Genomic DNA, 16,735 nt, shown 5'->3' on the forward strand with positions numbered 1-16,735 from the left:
AATGAACAGTAATGTCAGTTCTAGAAGCCATTAAAGAGGCCAGGAGATAATACTTGTCAATTACCAGATTAATTCTGCATCAGGAAGACCTCAACATTTGTTCAATTACCAGCTATCAGCTTTGATTCGGGTTTCTCTTTTCGTTAAGCTTCTCACAAGCCCTACATCAAACACATGATAATGTTCATCTTTTTTTTCACATTCTTCAAGTTCCTTCAAAGAAAAGTCTCTCTTTGTTTTTTAAAAACTTAAAGAAAAAGACCCTCTAGTGTCTAATGTGTTTATTTTCCTTCAATTATGCACTAATTTTTGTCTTTGAGCTAACAGCTCATTCCTGTCTTTCTCACGCTGCTCAGTGATGCTACCGGGCTGCTTGCTGGAGAAGGAGGGATGGTAGAAGAATTCATCTTACAACTTCCATTTCACTTGACTCATGCCTTTGAATTCTGACTCCTTCTTTCGGGGGGGGGGGGGGGGTCTTGTGTTATGCTGTTGTTTCACCAGGGCCTGTGCTAGAAAGAGACCCTACCTCACCCATTTGGTTTCTCCAGAGGAGATTTCCATCAGGGCAGCTTAAGTTCCTGAGGGGAGGAGAGTAAAACAAATAACCTCATTATTCCTGTTACCTCTTTACCTCTACACTTTAATGCAATGACTTCAGGGGAGACAGGGCGCACAATCCAAAGGAAATAATTAATATGGGTAACAGTGAATTTGAGAAGGGCTTTTTTTTTTTTTTTTTTAGAATTTGAGAAATTTGTAAATGAGGCGCTATTGGTAAGATTTCACCATCTTTTTATAACGCATCCTGCTAAGCTTATGCCAGCTTCTGTTCTAGAGAAAATTTTAAGAGCTGAGTGATTTGAAAAGTAATATAATCTTAATTTGGGAATGTACAAAACTGAAATATTCTATTTCAACATCTTCAATGTTGGCATAAGTTGATTCCATGTTGTATTTCGTTCAGAGAAGACTAACAAAATAAAGAGAAAACATCTGCATTTAAAATGAGGATCTGAGTCATGTAACTTGCAAATATTTTTGCTTTAAAAAAGCACTTTGATAAAGCAGGACTCATTGCTATAAAACTAGAAGCTTGGCTATTTTTCCACGGACCAGACCCATGATGATTTTTTTTTTTAATCTCTAAATAACAGGACAGTTATGCAAAATATGGTTCTACTTAATAACCATTAGAACTTCTTCTCTGTTAGCTTTTATAAAAGATGGCCTATTATTATCATCTCTAGAAAGTTAAACTGATGTTTTCTGAAAGGCCACCAGCTGCATGTAAATATAAGTGGATGTGACTGCATCATACACATCCTCGGGACTCACTGCACATCTTGGGAGCAGACTGATGGGACTGCAGGTGGCAGGCCCTTGAGTCAGACCATCTGCACCTGAATCCTGGCTCCGCCGCTTATGGCGCTGTGACTCTACACAAGTTATTTACCATTTCTGTGCCTCAGTTTTGTCATCCGTCAAGTGGGGATGGAGTTAACATGTACTTGCAAGGTTGTCATCAGAATTAAATAAATTAATACAGTTCCAACACTTAGAACACTGCCTGGAACAGAGGACGTGCTCCTCTAGTTTTGCTCATCTATGATATACTTTTTTCTTTTTTTTTAACATAGTAAGTTAAAAGTGGCTTACCAATCTGGGATCGATTTCTTCATTGAGAACAGCTTCATTCTTTATGAGAGCCACTCGTTGTGCAAATCTGCAGGTAGATATAGACTCCTAAGGAAGCAAAATAACTCCTTAAAATGTTATGACTTTGAGAGATAAAACTTAATTTTTGTTCACAGAAGAAAGACTCACACCTAAAGAGTGATGTGTATAAAACACAATGAGGAATCAGTCTTCCAAATTAGGAAGCTTTGCTTTAGAACATTATTTTAATAAAAACTTTAATAAAAATTTTATTTTGGCTTAATAATATGATCAATGCCAAAACTGTGGGAGATAGTGAGGTCCTGAGTGGCGACTGGTATGTTTTTTTCAACTATTGATCTATTCAACCAGAAAACTACATATACAAATCATAATCATAGCAGGTACTATTATAATTCACAAACATGGAAGACTATAAAATAAACATTTGTAACAGACCAAAAAGAGAGGCTTTTCAAGGCACCTTAGAATGCACTTAGGGCTTGGCCTTGTTTTGAAAGACACCCTGCCACTTCCTGCTTTCCTCTTTGGGAGAAAAGTCTAGACCCTGGGCATTCAACTGAAATGTGTAAAACGCCAAGCTGACTCTAAAGCAACCCAGGAAAGCCAGTCAGAAGGCAGCCCCTGACAAAACGGCCTGTGCAATGTGCTCAGCGACACGTCCAGGGACACCTCTTGGAGGTGCTTCCAAGGTATCTCAGTATTCAGGAGCGAAACGGAACAGAAGCTAATGAGTCTCTTCTCTCGTGTCTTCCAGCCAACATTACTGACCCACCAGCGGGCTTCCCAAAACCCGTGTGTGAGCCTTCTTCCCACCATCCTGCGCTGTGTGAAGTCCATTCTCAAAGGGGATGATTAAAATGCCGGCAAACAAACCAAAGCTGTGAACTCTGCAGGGTATTTGTGTCTGAAAGCAGCTGAAAAGATGGAAACCCACCCAGGACCTTCAACTCCATCTCATAAACTAGCAACAGAAACTCAGACTGAGATCCCCAGAAGGAACCAACATACGTCGATATTTCTTTTCTCTAAAGAGAGCGTTGCAATCATGGTCGTCATGCAGTTCCCTCCCAGACTGTCTCTTAGGACACTGGTCATCATGGAATTCCTGTAGGGAATGTGGGAACGGTGTTTTTCTGAAAGAGCAATGATCACCTGTGGCACAGTAGAAAAATAATGGCATTAGATTAGCAGAAAATGCACATTTGACAGTCAACTAAGCTGCAACTACAGTGAAAATACAAACAGAAATCGCAACAATGCAGGGTGACATCTAAAACTTGGGCTCAGAATAAATATCTTTACAATATTTGGTATAATAATGGTGGAAGCAGAGGGAAGTAAACTTAGCAAAAACATACCACCGTGAATGCTGTAATTTTTGGACAGATGATATAACTTGGTACAGAACAGGGTATGTTATTATCCTGTTTTCAGCCATTGGAAAATTTATATAAAAACTCAAGAGTAGGGGCACCTGGGTGGCTCAGGTGGTTAAGCGTCTGACTCTTGATTCCAGCTCAGGTCAAGATCTCACGGTTCCATGAGATCAAGCCCAGTGTCAGACTCTGCACGCTGATAGTGCAAAGGTTGTTTGGGATTCTCTCTTTCCCTATCTCTCTGCCCCTCTCCTGCTCGTGCTCTCTCACTCTTTCTCAAAAACTAAATAAACATTTTTTTTAAAAAACCTCAAGAGTAGATCATGCCAGATTTTTTAAATCCTACCAAAATTGATTGATATGACCCATCTTCAAGGTAGAAGAGGCAGAACAGTATATAAGAACTATGAGACGGCAGGGGTTAGTGGTAGAGACCTGAGAATCGGGTGCCACATTGTTCAGGTCTGACATCCTAGCCTTACTAGGACAGGTCGCTCAACGTCTCTGCCTCAATCTCCTCAACTATTAAACAAAAGATAGTATCTCCCTCATAGGAAGCTGGCATGATTTAGAGTTAAAACGTACAAACTGCTTTAAGAAGTACCCCACTCATAAGAAGTGCTCTATATGTGTTTGCTACCATTGTAAGTGATGGGGGAAGTTTATGTTGGTTCTGAGTCTCGTTCATCTTACTTTTCGCAAGTGTGTTAGGTACTTAATGAGAAGGAACTAGCTGGATGAAAGGCTGCTGTGGGGGTTCCCAAAGGAAGCCACCAGGGGTTCGGGGTTTTCCTGGAAAGACGAACCCAGTGCTAGATGCCCATCCCAAGCATCAGGAATAAGTCACGCACAGATGTGACTTGAAGGGCATCACCAGGCCCTGACTCTCGAAAATACTTCTGCCAACACCTGTCACTGTTCTGATCCTCCCCGCTCTCAGGTGTGTAATTCCCACCAATAGAACCTCTTCTACTCCCTTGGTTTACAAAACAAGATTGTTTTTGAGGGCTGTTTGGAGCAAAAACACAAACGACCACTGGATCTCGCTTTATTTTGCTGACCACACATTTTACTGCAAACCAGGTATCCTGTGATATTCCTCTCAATAATTACTTCTCCACTCTCAGAAATGAGGCCTTCACATCTTATCCTTTTGTTTCAAACCTCCACATGGCCTCCTCTCCCTGCCTTTAGTCTGAGCTGATGGCCACACACCTTCCATTAGAAGTGAGCAGCCTGGGGCGCCTGGGTAACGCACTTGGTTAAAGAGTCCAGCTCTTGGTTTCTGCTCAGGTCATGATCTCATGGTTTTATGGATTCAAGCCCTACATCAGGCTCTGCACTGGCAGCACAGAGTCTGCTTGGGATTCTCTCTCCCTCTCTCACTCTGCCCCTTCCCCATGCATGCTGTCTCTATTTCTCTGAAGATAAATAAATAAACTTGGAAAAAAAAAAAAAAGGACCTAGTCTCTCTTACGACTCAACTTTCCACAAGAGACCTAGCTCCATCAAAAGGACACCCAGTGTGGAACTGGGAGGTGAGTCATGAGAGGTGGTGGCCACAGGAGGAAGATCAGATTTGCAGGACGATGTGGTTGCAAAGGCATCTGGTTTCTTTGAGGAAGCTGCAGGAACTTTCTGGAATCCAGGACTTAATGCCCTGAGTGCCAACTGGGGTAATGGTAATGTTTTGCAGAGCAGTTCAGTGGTGTGGTTGGATGTGTCTCCTGTTTGCTCTGCTCCTAGCTGGATAGTATCCAAGTCTAGCTCTCAACTTTTCTTGAGACTCTTTATGTTTAATAAAGTCTACACTGCTTAAATTAGCTACAGTGGGTTTTCCAGCTCACAACTAAGAAATCTGACTAATACAACATGCACTTGACACATTTACGTGAAATAAATGAACAAATAAATGAGTAGACTAATTAGCTTCACCTAGGAAGACAGTGCGAGGGTCAATAGTATGCAACGAGATTTGGCAGAACTGAGTTTTGATATAATTGGAAAGGAAGTGGGGAACATGGCAGACCCAAATCTGAGTGGCCAGATGGTAGGTAGCAGGGGACACTGAGCAGAACTCCAAAGCCTCAGAGCCAAGAGGACAAATGAAATATCTATAACAAGCAAGGCAGGCCCAAATATCAAACACCAGACCAAACAGGGAGGGGTTGGTGGGACGGACGTGTGGAGAGGGTGGCATTATTAATTATGAATCATAATTAAGTATCTAACAGTATTGTAAGTACTTTGAAATTCTTTCATAAAACAAGTGTCAGTATTTTTTTCCTGTTTCAGGAAATAATATCTCTTCTATTCAACAGCTTGATGAAACTTAGATGATATGAAAGAGAATATGCTTATTAAATTTCCTGTTGGTATTCAGGTAAATGGAGTTTTTAACTTGCTTTTGGTTGCAATGACAGAAAATGTACAAACTGGATTTAATCCTAAGGGAGATGTATTGGCCCATGTGCAATAGGAAAGTTTTAAGGAAAGGGCAGTGGTACCACCAAGGACTTAGTTTTCACCAGTATCTGCTCTACCTTCTATGTTATAGAAGTCTGCCTCTCTTCATGGCCACCAGATGGCTGACCAATATTCTTATTTATAACTGATGTGATAAAGTTCTCTAATTATTAAACATACATTCTGAGCTTTCCTAGGGACAAACATGGGTCACGGGCCCATCCCTGAACCAATCACTCTAGCCAAGGTCCCACCTAGCCTACACTAGTCAAGGTCTACTCCTAGAGCTGGGATGGGCCCCTGGATGCTACTCCTGCAATGAATGTTATAGAGGCAATCCCAATGTCCTTTCCAGAAAGGGCTCTAAAATTGTTCAAGAGAATAATTAAAATTCAAAATGGAATTACGGATTGGAAAGCATGGTCTTTAAAAATGGGGGAAATGAAAGCAGTGCATAATAAAAGAAAGAACCCAGGACACAGAGGTAGAAACCAGCTGCACACTTGTGTGATTTTAGGCGAATCTCTTACCTTTATTAGTCTCTATTTCCTCACTTGTAAAAGTGGGATTAGAATGCCTGCCTATCTCACAAAAATGTTTTAAAGATGCATAGAGATAGTTTCTGGAACAGTAAAACAAAAAGTACCCCGTGTTTGCAGGGGTGTCCAGGCTATGTTCTTTATGATCCCTTTGGACACTTGCTACAGCCATATAAATCCAGTTCTGGACCATTTCTCTCCAAGAGGGATCTTCTCAGCTCTAAAGGAGTTTGGGGATACCATTACAAGCCCAGACCCCTTGGAGCAGATACAGATCTTCAGAGTGACCCAGAAATGGCTGGTATTTGGGAGAGAGGCAAAGGTAGATTATTCTTTGTGGGGCAGCTTTGGGCTCTCTGAATTCAGCAGGAACCAAATGATCCACATGGCACAGGGTAAGGAGGTGGTATACAACCTGGATTCTTTTTTTTTTTTTTTTTTTAGTGTCTACTTCCATTGGGATTTCACGTACAAATACAGCAATATGTTCCTGAAGGCATTCTTTAAGCAACAAAGAGTGGAAACTCACATTATATTTAACAGTATCTCCAACTATCTTGAAACTATGCCTAAAATCAATAACTCAGATTGCTATTTAATGAGTTAAAGAGATTTTCCTTTAAAGAGCTCAGAAGCACATGGAAAATTAGCCTCTGAAAACTGACAATGATTTGGAGTGGTTACAACTGGCACTGGCACCATTAGTTTTCCTCCTGAACACACACATTTAGTGGAAGCCAAATGGAAACGAAAACTCTGGGGAAGTCCCACTTATGGGGGGTAACTGCCTGAAGGTGACCCTGATTCTGATTTCTGTAGAGGCAGAGAGCAAACACTCTGTTCCCAGTGGTTTCTCACTTGATGTTTGGGCTGATAGAGACTGAGGGTCACACCAGGGGCACTTGGTGAGGCTTATGGTTAGAACAAATACATATATATCCCCTTCCTTCTCTTCCACAGACTTAATTTCTAGGGCCAAGATGTACCCTGTTATTGTGGCTTAAAATGTTTTCGAGGAGACTTTTTGGAAAGAGGACTGCATACACAAGGAAATTTCCAAAACCAACAATGTTCTGACAAACAGAAATTTATTTACTTATGAGCACAATAAGGTGCATTCAACTCAGAAAGGTTGTGCCCTGCGAGCAGGTGTAAGGTCCATAATTGTGGCCAGAAGGGCAGTGATGGTTCTTCATGGAATTTCTATAAGTAGTGTGGGATAATAAATGTAAGAGAGGTTACCAAATCGTCCGAGGACATCTCCACATATATAGATATAGATATATATAAAATAAGATGGAGAAGATGTAATTAATTACAAACATTTACCTGAATTTCTAATAGAGCATTTATCTGACTATATGTAAGGATTTTTTTTTTTGAAAGAATGAGAGTGAGCACACATGAGTGGGGGAGGGGCACTGGGAGAGGGAGAGAGAGAGAGAGAGAGAGAGAGAGAGAGAGAGAGACAGAAAGAGAAAGAGAGAATCTCAAGCAGGTTCCACTGTGGAACCAGCGCAGAGCCCAACTGTGGGGCTTTATCCCACAACCCTGGGATCATGACCTAAGCCAAAATTAAGAGTCAGACACTCAACTGACTGAGCCATCCAGGCACCCTGTAAGGATCTGTGTATTTGCTTTGCTCCTTCACTGGATAACACGATAGCATAGACTACCTTCTCACCCATGCATTTATCCCCATTGCCTAACATAACTTGTAGCACTTCACGGACACTTAATCATAATTTGTTGAATGAATGAGTGAATGAATGAATGAAGTGAGTTAAACTAAATTGTGTTACACGTCCAGTCTCATTAGCCCCATAATCAAGTCCAACATAAAGAAAACCTGTGTACAAAAGTTCTGTTATTTCGTTAATGGTATCTGCCTGCCTCTTTTTATTATTCCTATTCCCCTGTACTCCTTGGATCTCTCTCACTTATCTCTTTCTGTGTGAAATTCCAAAATTTCTCTACTTCCCACCTATTCTTCTCTAGCCGCAACTCCTAGATTTATTCAACTTCACACATCTATATCCACATACTCCAGTTTCCTACATTTGTGTCCCTCTTCACTCTCGGGCTAACCTTCCCCTTTTTCTCTCTCCCTTGTCTTATGCTATAACCTCCACAAAGACACTTGTGGATCAGTGTAAGCAGTTAACAGCTGGAATGACGCATCAGGTGAATATGAAACAGATTATTTACATTCTGAAAGCCAAAGGTCAACGGCATGTGAATGTCACTGTAGCTCTGGGTCAATCGAGCCCCTGTACTGGAGCAAAGGACTAACGGACTCCAAGTTCCCACTGCCTGACATACACTAACCCCAGCCCTGCCTGGTTCCCTCCTACTCGTTCTTTGAATCTTTGCTTAATATCAGCCCTGAAAGAACTTTCATTCCCTCCATCTTTCTCAGTTGAAATCCGATCCCCCATTACAAGCTTTCCTCACCCCTTGGCCTTTTTCTGCACAACTCACCTGGACTAAAACCAAGTATTCAATGACTATTCCACGCACATCTCCCTGCACCAGCCCATGAGACCTCTGGGGCAAGGACCGTTTCTACTTTGCTTGGCACTATGCTCCAGTGCCTGGCACAGTCCTCAGAATGCTCTTGCTCCTTGTAAATGTTTAAGTACATAAATTCGTTATACAGGAAACCAAACGCACAGAGCCACCAAGACCACTCACATGAGGCTGATGTTATAAGAATTCTGAAGAGGAGAGATGTGGGGAGAGAAATAGTTCTAATGACAAGTAGCAGCTTACAGAGGTTGTGCTAAAATGAAGAGAGGATTAGGGGCAGAATGTTTTCGTTGAGTGGTAACAATTGGTGGAAATTCTGATTCAACTAATGAATATAATTTTGTATGAACAGATGGGCATAATGGGAATTAAAGCCAACAGTGCTACCAACTGAAACAACTAGGTATATTTCTTTGAAATAAAGCACTTTGAATATAGTCCATTATGCTTTTATATCAATGTTTTGTAAGTGTCCTATTAAGTAAATGCTCTGTTAAAGTAAAAGTAGTGTGTAATATTTGAGTAAGGAAGAGCTAGGGAAGCCTGAATCTTGTCAGAAACACTAAAATGACCTGAACACCGGGCAGGTCATTAATCTCTGGGTGCTGCATTACGGGGGTTTATTTGGTTAGAGCCTAACTGCATGTACCTTGTTCAGATACAACTCCCTTAGGTTTCTCTCAATCTGCTTTTTCAGCCAACTTGACCATTAGAAAGCATTTACCATCAGGACAATATCAGTCTCAAAAAGGGGGGAGGGGGTGTTTCTGTTTGTTTTTCAAATCTTTTAGCCTCCAACACTCATTAGCAAGTCCTTCTGCCTTGCCAATATAGTCTGCACTTCTCTACTCCAGGTTTTAGTCATGCTCCTTTTTTTTTTTTTCCTGAGAATTTGGAAGTAGTTGCCATCTTTAACATTCAACTCACAGCACTTCACTCACAGAGCTGAAAGAAACTTGAGAAATCATCCAATTCAATATGCTCATTTTAAGGGGTGAGGATTTTTTTCTGGAAAATTTATTTGGCTAAATTCAGATGAGCTCTCTGATCACCTGGAGTCAAAATCAGAGAGCACACACTGGGGTAGATCGTAGTAAACTTGGGGTAGGGGTCGGGAGGACAGGTAAAGCAAAGAGAACCATTGCAGGATCACAATCACGAACTCAAGTCACCAGAAGCCAAAAAAGATATCGGTCATCTCTAAATTATGTTCCTATAACTAAGCCACAAGCCTGAAAAGATAGGCCACAGGAGGCCATTTATAACCTATTTTCACACCCATTACAAACTTTACAGTAAAAACAATAAGGTATAGTAAGAAAACACATGGGCCTTGTAGCCAGGCAATTTAAGATTCAACTCCTCATCTTACTGCTAGCTGGTAACCTTGGGAAGGCCTCAGGAAGATCTGAGTTTTAAAATCTACAAGATGGAAATAACTAATACCTTACATTGTAGGGCTGTTGTAAGGTTTAAATGAAATGGTATATACAAAATGCTACCCCAATGTTCACAGCAGCATTATTCACAATAGCCAAAAGGTAGCAACAACTGAAGCATCCGTCGATGGATGAACAGATAAACAAGACATGGCATGTACATATAATGAAACATTTCTCAGCTTTGAACAGGAACAGAATTCAAATACATGCTACAGCATATGAGGGACTTTGAAGACATTATGCTAAGGGAAATAAACCAGGCAGAAAAGGACAAATATTGTACATTCCACTTATATGAGTATCTAGAATAGGCAAGTTCATAGAGACAGGGAGTAGAACAGAGGTTACCAGATACTGGAAGCATAAGGAAATGGAGAATTACTACTTAATAAGTACAGAGTTTCTGTTTGGGGTCATGAAAAAAGTTCTGGAAATGGATGGCGGTGATGGATGCACAACACTGTGAATGTACATAACGACACAGAATTGAATACTTAAAATGATTAAAATTATGAAGTTTATGTTATGTATATTCTACCACAATAAAAGAGGAAAACAAAAAACAAAAATGTTAGCAGAGTGCCTAGTAAAGCGTGTCAGCAAATGGTAGATATAGTTAATCCCGTTGTGCCCATTTTACCTGTTCTAAGTAATGAAGGGACAAGTTGATGTACTTGGCCTCTGTTAGAAGTTGGCCTCCCACTCCAGTCTTTGCAACTCGCTCTGAACCAGCCAGGTCAACCAAGTGAAGTTTGGCATGGCGGACGGTCGCAGATCCTGGCTCCTTGCTTGATAAGTGAATAGAGAAAATGCAGTGGGAACGAGTTGAAGCTTGGTTCATTGGAGTCTACAAAAAAGGAATTGCAAAACAAAATCAATGTGAACAATGAGCATTTTCACAGAATCTCAAAAAATTTAAATTTATGTTTCTGATGGTATGACACTTCCAATGAAGCCAGTGCTGTCCAATGCAACAAAAACACTTGTAGCTGAGACCTCTTAAAGTCAGTTATATTTAATGTATTGTCTCTGGAAAGACTGATAACAGATGTGGATGGGTTGATTCAGAAAGTGAGGAAAGAGTTTGAATAAGGTAAAGCTTGGGTCTACTTACTAATATGATAACTTAATTTCATTACATGACCACAGTTCCCACCTTAATCTTGGCTAGCCATATTGCAGATGCTCAATGTGAACATCATGGGGAAAAAGTTGAGAATGGGTGCCCTGGGAGAATTCATTACACACTTGTAATAAACACAACCAACAGACAAGGATGCCCAGTATCACTGCTACTACCCAACAGTGAACAGGGGGTCCCAGCCAATGCAGTAAACAAGAAAACAAAATACAAGTCATCGTGACAGGAAAAGAAGAGATGAAAACATCATTATCTGCAGAAAATATGGTAGTCTACAAAGAAAATGCAGGAACATCTATAAACTGTTAAAAACTAAGTTAAAAACTAAGAAGTTTAGCAGGGTTGCTGTATGAAAGATCAACATGCCAAATTAGAGAAGTTCTAATAACCAGCAATAATTAATCAGGAAGTATAATACTACTTATAATGGTAACAAAGACAATGAAATAATGGGGGATTAATCTTATAAAAAAGTGTGATTTGTAGGGAAAATGATAAAATAGTATTAAAAGATACAAAAAGAAAACCTAAATAAAAGGTGTCCTAGATATTAATGTACCATGTCATAGATGGGAAAACTAAAAATGAATCTGTATATTAATTTCTCTATATTAACGTACATAACCAATGCAATTGAAATAAAAATACCACATGTTATGTTTATGGAACAGGGCAAATTAATTCTAAAAAACAGATGGAGCAAATATAAAAAAATAACAGAAACAATTCTGTGAAAGAAGCACAAGAGAGGGGAGCATGTCCTGCTATACATCAAGGTATATCATAATGCCATAGTAATTAAAACAGTGTGGTATTGCTGCAGGAACAGATAATGAGATCAGGGAAACATGCTGGGCTCATTTTGAAACTCTGGATAGGACAGAAGTGACCTCACACCATAATGGAGAAAGAACAGACTAATTAACAAATGGTGCTGGAATAACTGGCTATCCATCTTGAAAAAAATAAATAAATTTAGGTTGCTTCTCACACTTGATACACAAATAAATTCCAAAATGTATTAAAGACTTAGGTGTAAAATAACACAATTTTAACATTCATATAAGAAAATATGGAAGCATATCAGGACCAATTCAAGGCAGTCATGGATCTTTTATGATAAGATATTAAACACAAAAAAGAATTAATTGGAAGTATTTGACCAAATTATCCAAAATTAAAGAATTTCTGGGTGATAAAATCTACCACAGAGTTGGAAGTCTGGGAGTTGATGTTTGCAATCCATATAGCTAACAAAAGATTAATGATTGAAATAAAGAACCTCCACACATCAATAAGAAAAAGGCAACTCTGAAAAAAAAAATGAGCAAAGGATATGAACAGGCAACCCATAGAGAGGAAACCTAAAAACGGTTAATTAGTATTTGAAAAAAAATGCTCCAACTCACAAATAGCCAGGACAAACAATTAGAGCCATAATGATAAAGTATTTCACTCACCTCTATCAGACTGGAAACTTTTAGAAAATGGAGTCTAACAAAACAAGATTTGTAAAGATACAAGGAAACAAGAACATTTATATACCGCTGGGAGGAATATAAAGTAAGAACCTCTTTATGAGAGAAATTTTACAATATGTGGTAAAGTTGCAGATGCATATAACCCACAACCCAGCAACAGACTCCGAGGTGTATTCCTGGAGAGAAGTCTGGAACAAGTCTCACTGGGGGAGAGTGAAAAGGGGTGACTGGTAGGCACACATATGGGCATTCGTGCTTGGGTATAGCAAGAAATTGGCACAAGATGTACAACCTAAGTGAAAATCTGTGGTAGTAGAGATGAATGAACTTGGATAATTCAAACTACAGGGAAGTCAAAATGAAGCACCTTTTGGATAGATTGACAGATGGGTTTCTGAGCTGCTGATGAGAAATAGCATGTTAAAGAATGATGTAAACTTCAATGATCAAAATGATATCTATGACAGAACTCAGGTGCTCAAAAAGAAGTATCACCTAAAAATTTCATTCATGGCTCTAGAACTTAGGTCATTAAAGTATAAAAATATGGACTGGAAGAACACAGCAAGTTAATGCTAATGGTTGCCTCTGTGAGGGATACAAAGCAAAAAGGCCACAAGAGGACTTCAGTTGTATCTGTAATACCCTATTTACTTAAAATTAGCAGAAGCGGGCTCTTGGGTGGCTCAGTCAGTCAAGCATCCAACTTTGGCTCAGGCCATGATTTCATGGTCCCTGAGTTTGAGCCCCGCATCGGGCTCTGTACTGACAGCTCATAGCCTGGAGCCTGCTTCGGATTCTGTGTCTCCCTCTCTCTCTGCCCCTCCTCTGCTTGTTCTCTCTCTCTCTCTCTCAAAAATAAACATTAAAAAAATTTTTTGTAATTATCAGAAGCAAATTCTGATACCTAAAAATAAAATTTACCTAACAGTATTCCAAATGACTGTTCATATGAGTAAGTGTGTGCAGCTCCCCACCCCTGCAAAATGGGATTTAATAAAAGAATTTCCATATGGATGCACACGTATTCAGAGAGGGTAACACACTCGGATGCTATTTTAACCCAAAATTCCTTCTGTAAATCTGAGTTCTTGATATCTACCATTGTTGATTTACACCAACTACCAAAATACACAGATGTCAAAATCTTGGCATTGTGTTGGTGATGATGATGTAGCTAGTGAGTTAAATAGGCTGAAAATGTGACCCATTACTCGTTGCCACAATAACCATACTCAGATCTGGCCAGTGTGTGATTTTGCATGCTGAAGTGGACCAGCAAATAACTGTGCCTGTAAAACCGCAAACTCAAATTTAGAACCTAAGTTGAGGTGTTTCGAAAGTGACTGGAAGTTATTTGCAGAACTTAAACATGGGTTTCACGTCACTGTTATATTCGCCCAACAATAAATCCTACAGTACTGGAACAAAAGTCAAATTGACAATCGATAGAAATAAATAACACAGAGACTCTCCCCGACATCTGTCTTCAGCTTCCAAATGGATCCACTGCAGTCACAATAAAATGTGGCCCATTAGCGAATAATGGAAGAGTGTACCGATTTCAAAGGAATGTGAGATTTACATCAAATTAAGTTGTATTTCTGGAGTCTGTAATTAAAATGCAGTAATATGCTGTAGGAGTCCATGCCTACAATTTTGTAACTTCCCATAAATATTTCCTGCATGAAGTAGTAGTTGGTGTCCTCTTAGCTAAAATTTTCTTAAACCTCAGAAAACATTCTTTATGTGTAGCTGTTTAAGTGTGATCGAATGTGCTGGTGTCTGCTCTGTGTTTATTTAAGGGTGTCTATATGTCTCACAGGCATGCCCCTACATTTGTCCTTTTAAAGGTAAAACCGTATTAAAACATTTCTGAAACTGCCTAAGAACAGATGGCACCATTTAGGCAGATTCATTCAAATTTAAGTGCACATTTTAAACAAATGTGCTCTTGGCACTAGAGACTATGTCTTTGGAAAAATGTTAGTGATGATTAATCATCTGCACGCAGAGAGCTTTCACATTTCATATCAGTCTGTGGATACAGCTCTGCATTAGGCAGCACAAAGACTAGAAGGAAAATAAGACATGGAACTTGCCCTCAAGAAATTTATAATCTAGCTCAAGAGCTAAAGACAAAACAAGTGAAATGAGAGGGAATGCTGAGAAAAAGGCAAATTTGCAATACAGAAAGGGGTCTGTTCTCAGAACTGAGCATGCTGACCCTCTAGGTAATACCTAAGAATGCTAATCATCCCCTCATCCTGGAGGCTCTCTACCCACCCTGCCCCTCCTTGGTTTCTAGAATCTACACTGTCCTGACACTTTCTCTCTAACTGCTCTGTCTCCTTTTCCTTTACTGGATGCTTTTCTCCCCAGTCCCGAAAACACGCAGGTCCCAAGCTATGGTCATGATATTTCTTCCCCTTGGAAAGGTCTTCGTCGATAGCTCTGATTATCACTGAATAGATACTGTAGTGTAGTTTAAAAGTCACAGATCAACGGTCTTAGAATGTGGTATTGAAACACCCGGTTTCAAGTCCTGGTTCCATCACTTACTGGTGTTGAAATATTAAGCAAATTGACATAATTTTGGTTCCTGTGTCTTTGTAATCCCTATAATAAGGCTTGCTTTGCTGCAAAGAGCTATACTGAGTGTGGAAGTGGCCCATGAACTGTGAAAGGTCATATAAATGTCCATTCCTGTTGATATTCACTCTATTCAGATGCCTCCCATATCCTTATTTCCAACCACAGTCTCTCTGTGCACTAGATTAGAATGTCTACTGATAACTGCCACTAAAATGCCTTGCCAGCATCTTAAACCTAATGCTCCCCAAAATAAGCTCATCACTTTCCCTCATTCTGTGTCCCACACATGGATGCCCAGTCCATTCCTCTTGAATTTACTTCTACTTCTATCTCCAAATATCCTTGATCTCTCCTCTGGGTCATGACATTCTCTCCTTATTAGTCTCCTCAAATTTACTCGTCTCCTCCAATTGTTCTCCATGTTGTAGAATAATATTTTTTAAAAAACATATTTGATTACATCGGTTCTACCTATATTTCTGAATTAAACTATCACATCACTAAGACTAAATACCTCTATTCCTTCAAGTATGTTCCTCAAAATATTTTTTTTAATATGGCAGGCACTCTGACACTCTGAATTGCATATATTCTTTCTAATGTAGACTAACCACAGCAGAGGACACTGGAATCCAGGCAATCTAAATCTAGAGTTGCCCATAACTAGCACATGAAGTGTTCTACCACGTTTGCTCCACCCTTTTACCCATGATATGAAATTTGTTTGGGAAACACACACACATACACAAACATTTATTTGATCACTGACCTGTATTTGATTAGTTTTTACCCCAAGTTACAATCACTTGAGATAATTATGGAACTTTTTTCTTTCAATTTTGTGCTATCTACAAATGAAAGTATCCTCATCCAAATAATTTGTAAGAATTAATAAGGCAGAACAACATTCCATGAACACTCCTACTCTCTACTCTTAGCAAACAGTTATGGGTATTTTCCAATTGGCTTTAATCCAAGTACTTTCCTATACCTTCAATTTCTCTGTATATCCCCAAGGATACTTTTGAGAGACTTTATTAAATAAATTGGATCTATTTGATCTATGAGTTTTTATAACCTTATCAAAAAAGTGAATAGAATTAGTTTAAGATGAATCAATGTTGACTCTTTCCTAATTGCTTACTGATCATTATTTAAGAATGCTTTACCAGATTCTTGTCTTAGGGCTTAGTATCAAAAATATTAACTTGCCATTTTCCAAATATATTTTCTTTCTTGGAAAATAAGAAAGTATATGGCTTTCTTTAATGTGGTAAAAGTCTAAAAACCCAGGATCACTGGTCCCTTATAGATTCATCATAATAAGTTCCATTGGGAAGGTTACATCCTCTAGCAAATGCTTTCCACTTCCTTCTTCCTCCCACCTAGATTCTGAGCTCCTTGAGGCTGTCTTCTTCATCATTGTAACCCTAACATAATACAGCATAATAGTGTTCAAAAATACTTGTTTAATTGCTGACCT

General features: G+C 39.4%; 1 protein-coding gene across 5 annotated transcripts in view; it reads right to left on the minus strand.

Annotated features, from left to right (window-relative positions):
• Positions 1 to 16,735, minus strand: part of KIF6 (kinesin family member 6) — a 386,512-nt gene that overhangs the window by 249,520 nt on the left and 120,257 nt on the right. For all 5 annotated transcript variants that reach the window (XM_047860796.1, XM_047860795.1, XM_047860799.1 and 2 more), the window contains 3 exons: positions 10,676 to 10,882; positions 2,692 to 2,835; positions 1,660 to 1,746 (listed from right to left, as the gene is read on the minus strand). In XM_047860796.1, the coding sequence (XP_047716752.1) occupies positions 1,660 to 1,746; positions 2,692 to 2,835; positions 10,676 to 10,882 (438 nt within the window). The remainder of the gene's footprint in view (positions 1 to 1,659; positions 1,747 to 2,691; positions 2,836 to 10,675; positions 10,883 to 16,735) is intronic.

Source organism: Prionailurus viverrinus, chromosome B2, assembly GCF_022837055.1.
Source record: "Prionailurus viverrinus isolate Anna chromosome B2, UM_Priviv_1.0, whole genome shotgun sequence".
NCBI lineage: Eukaryota > Metazoa > Chordata > Mammalia > Carnivora > Felidae > Prionailurus > Prionailurus viverrinus.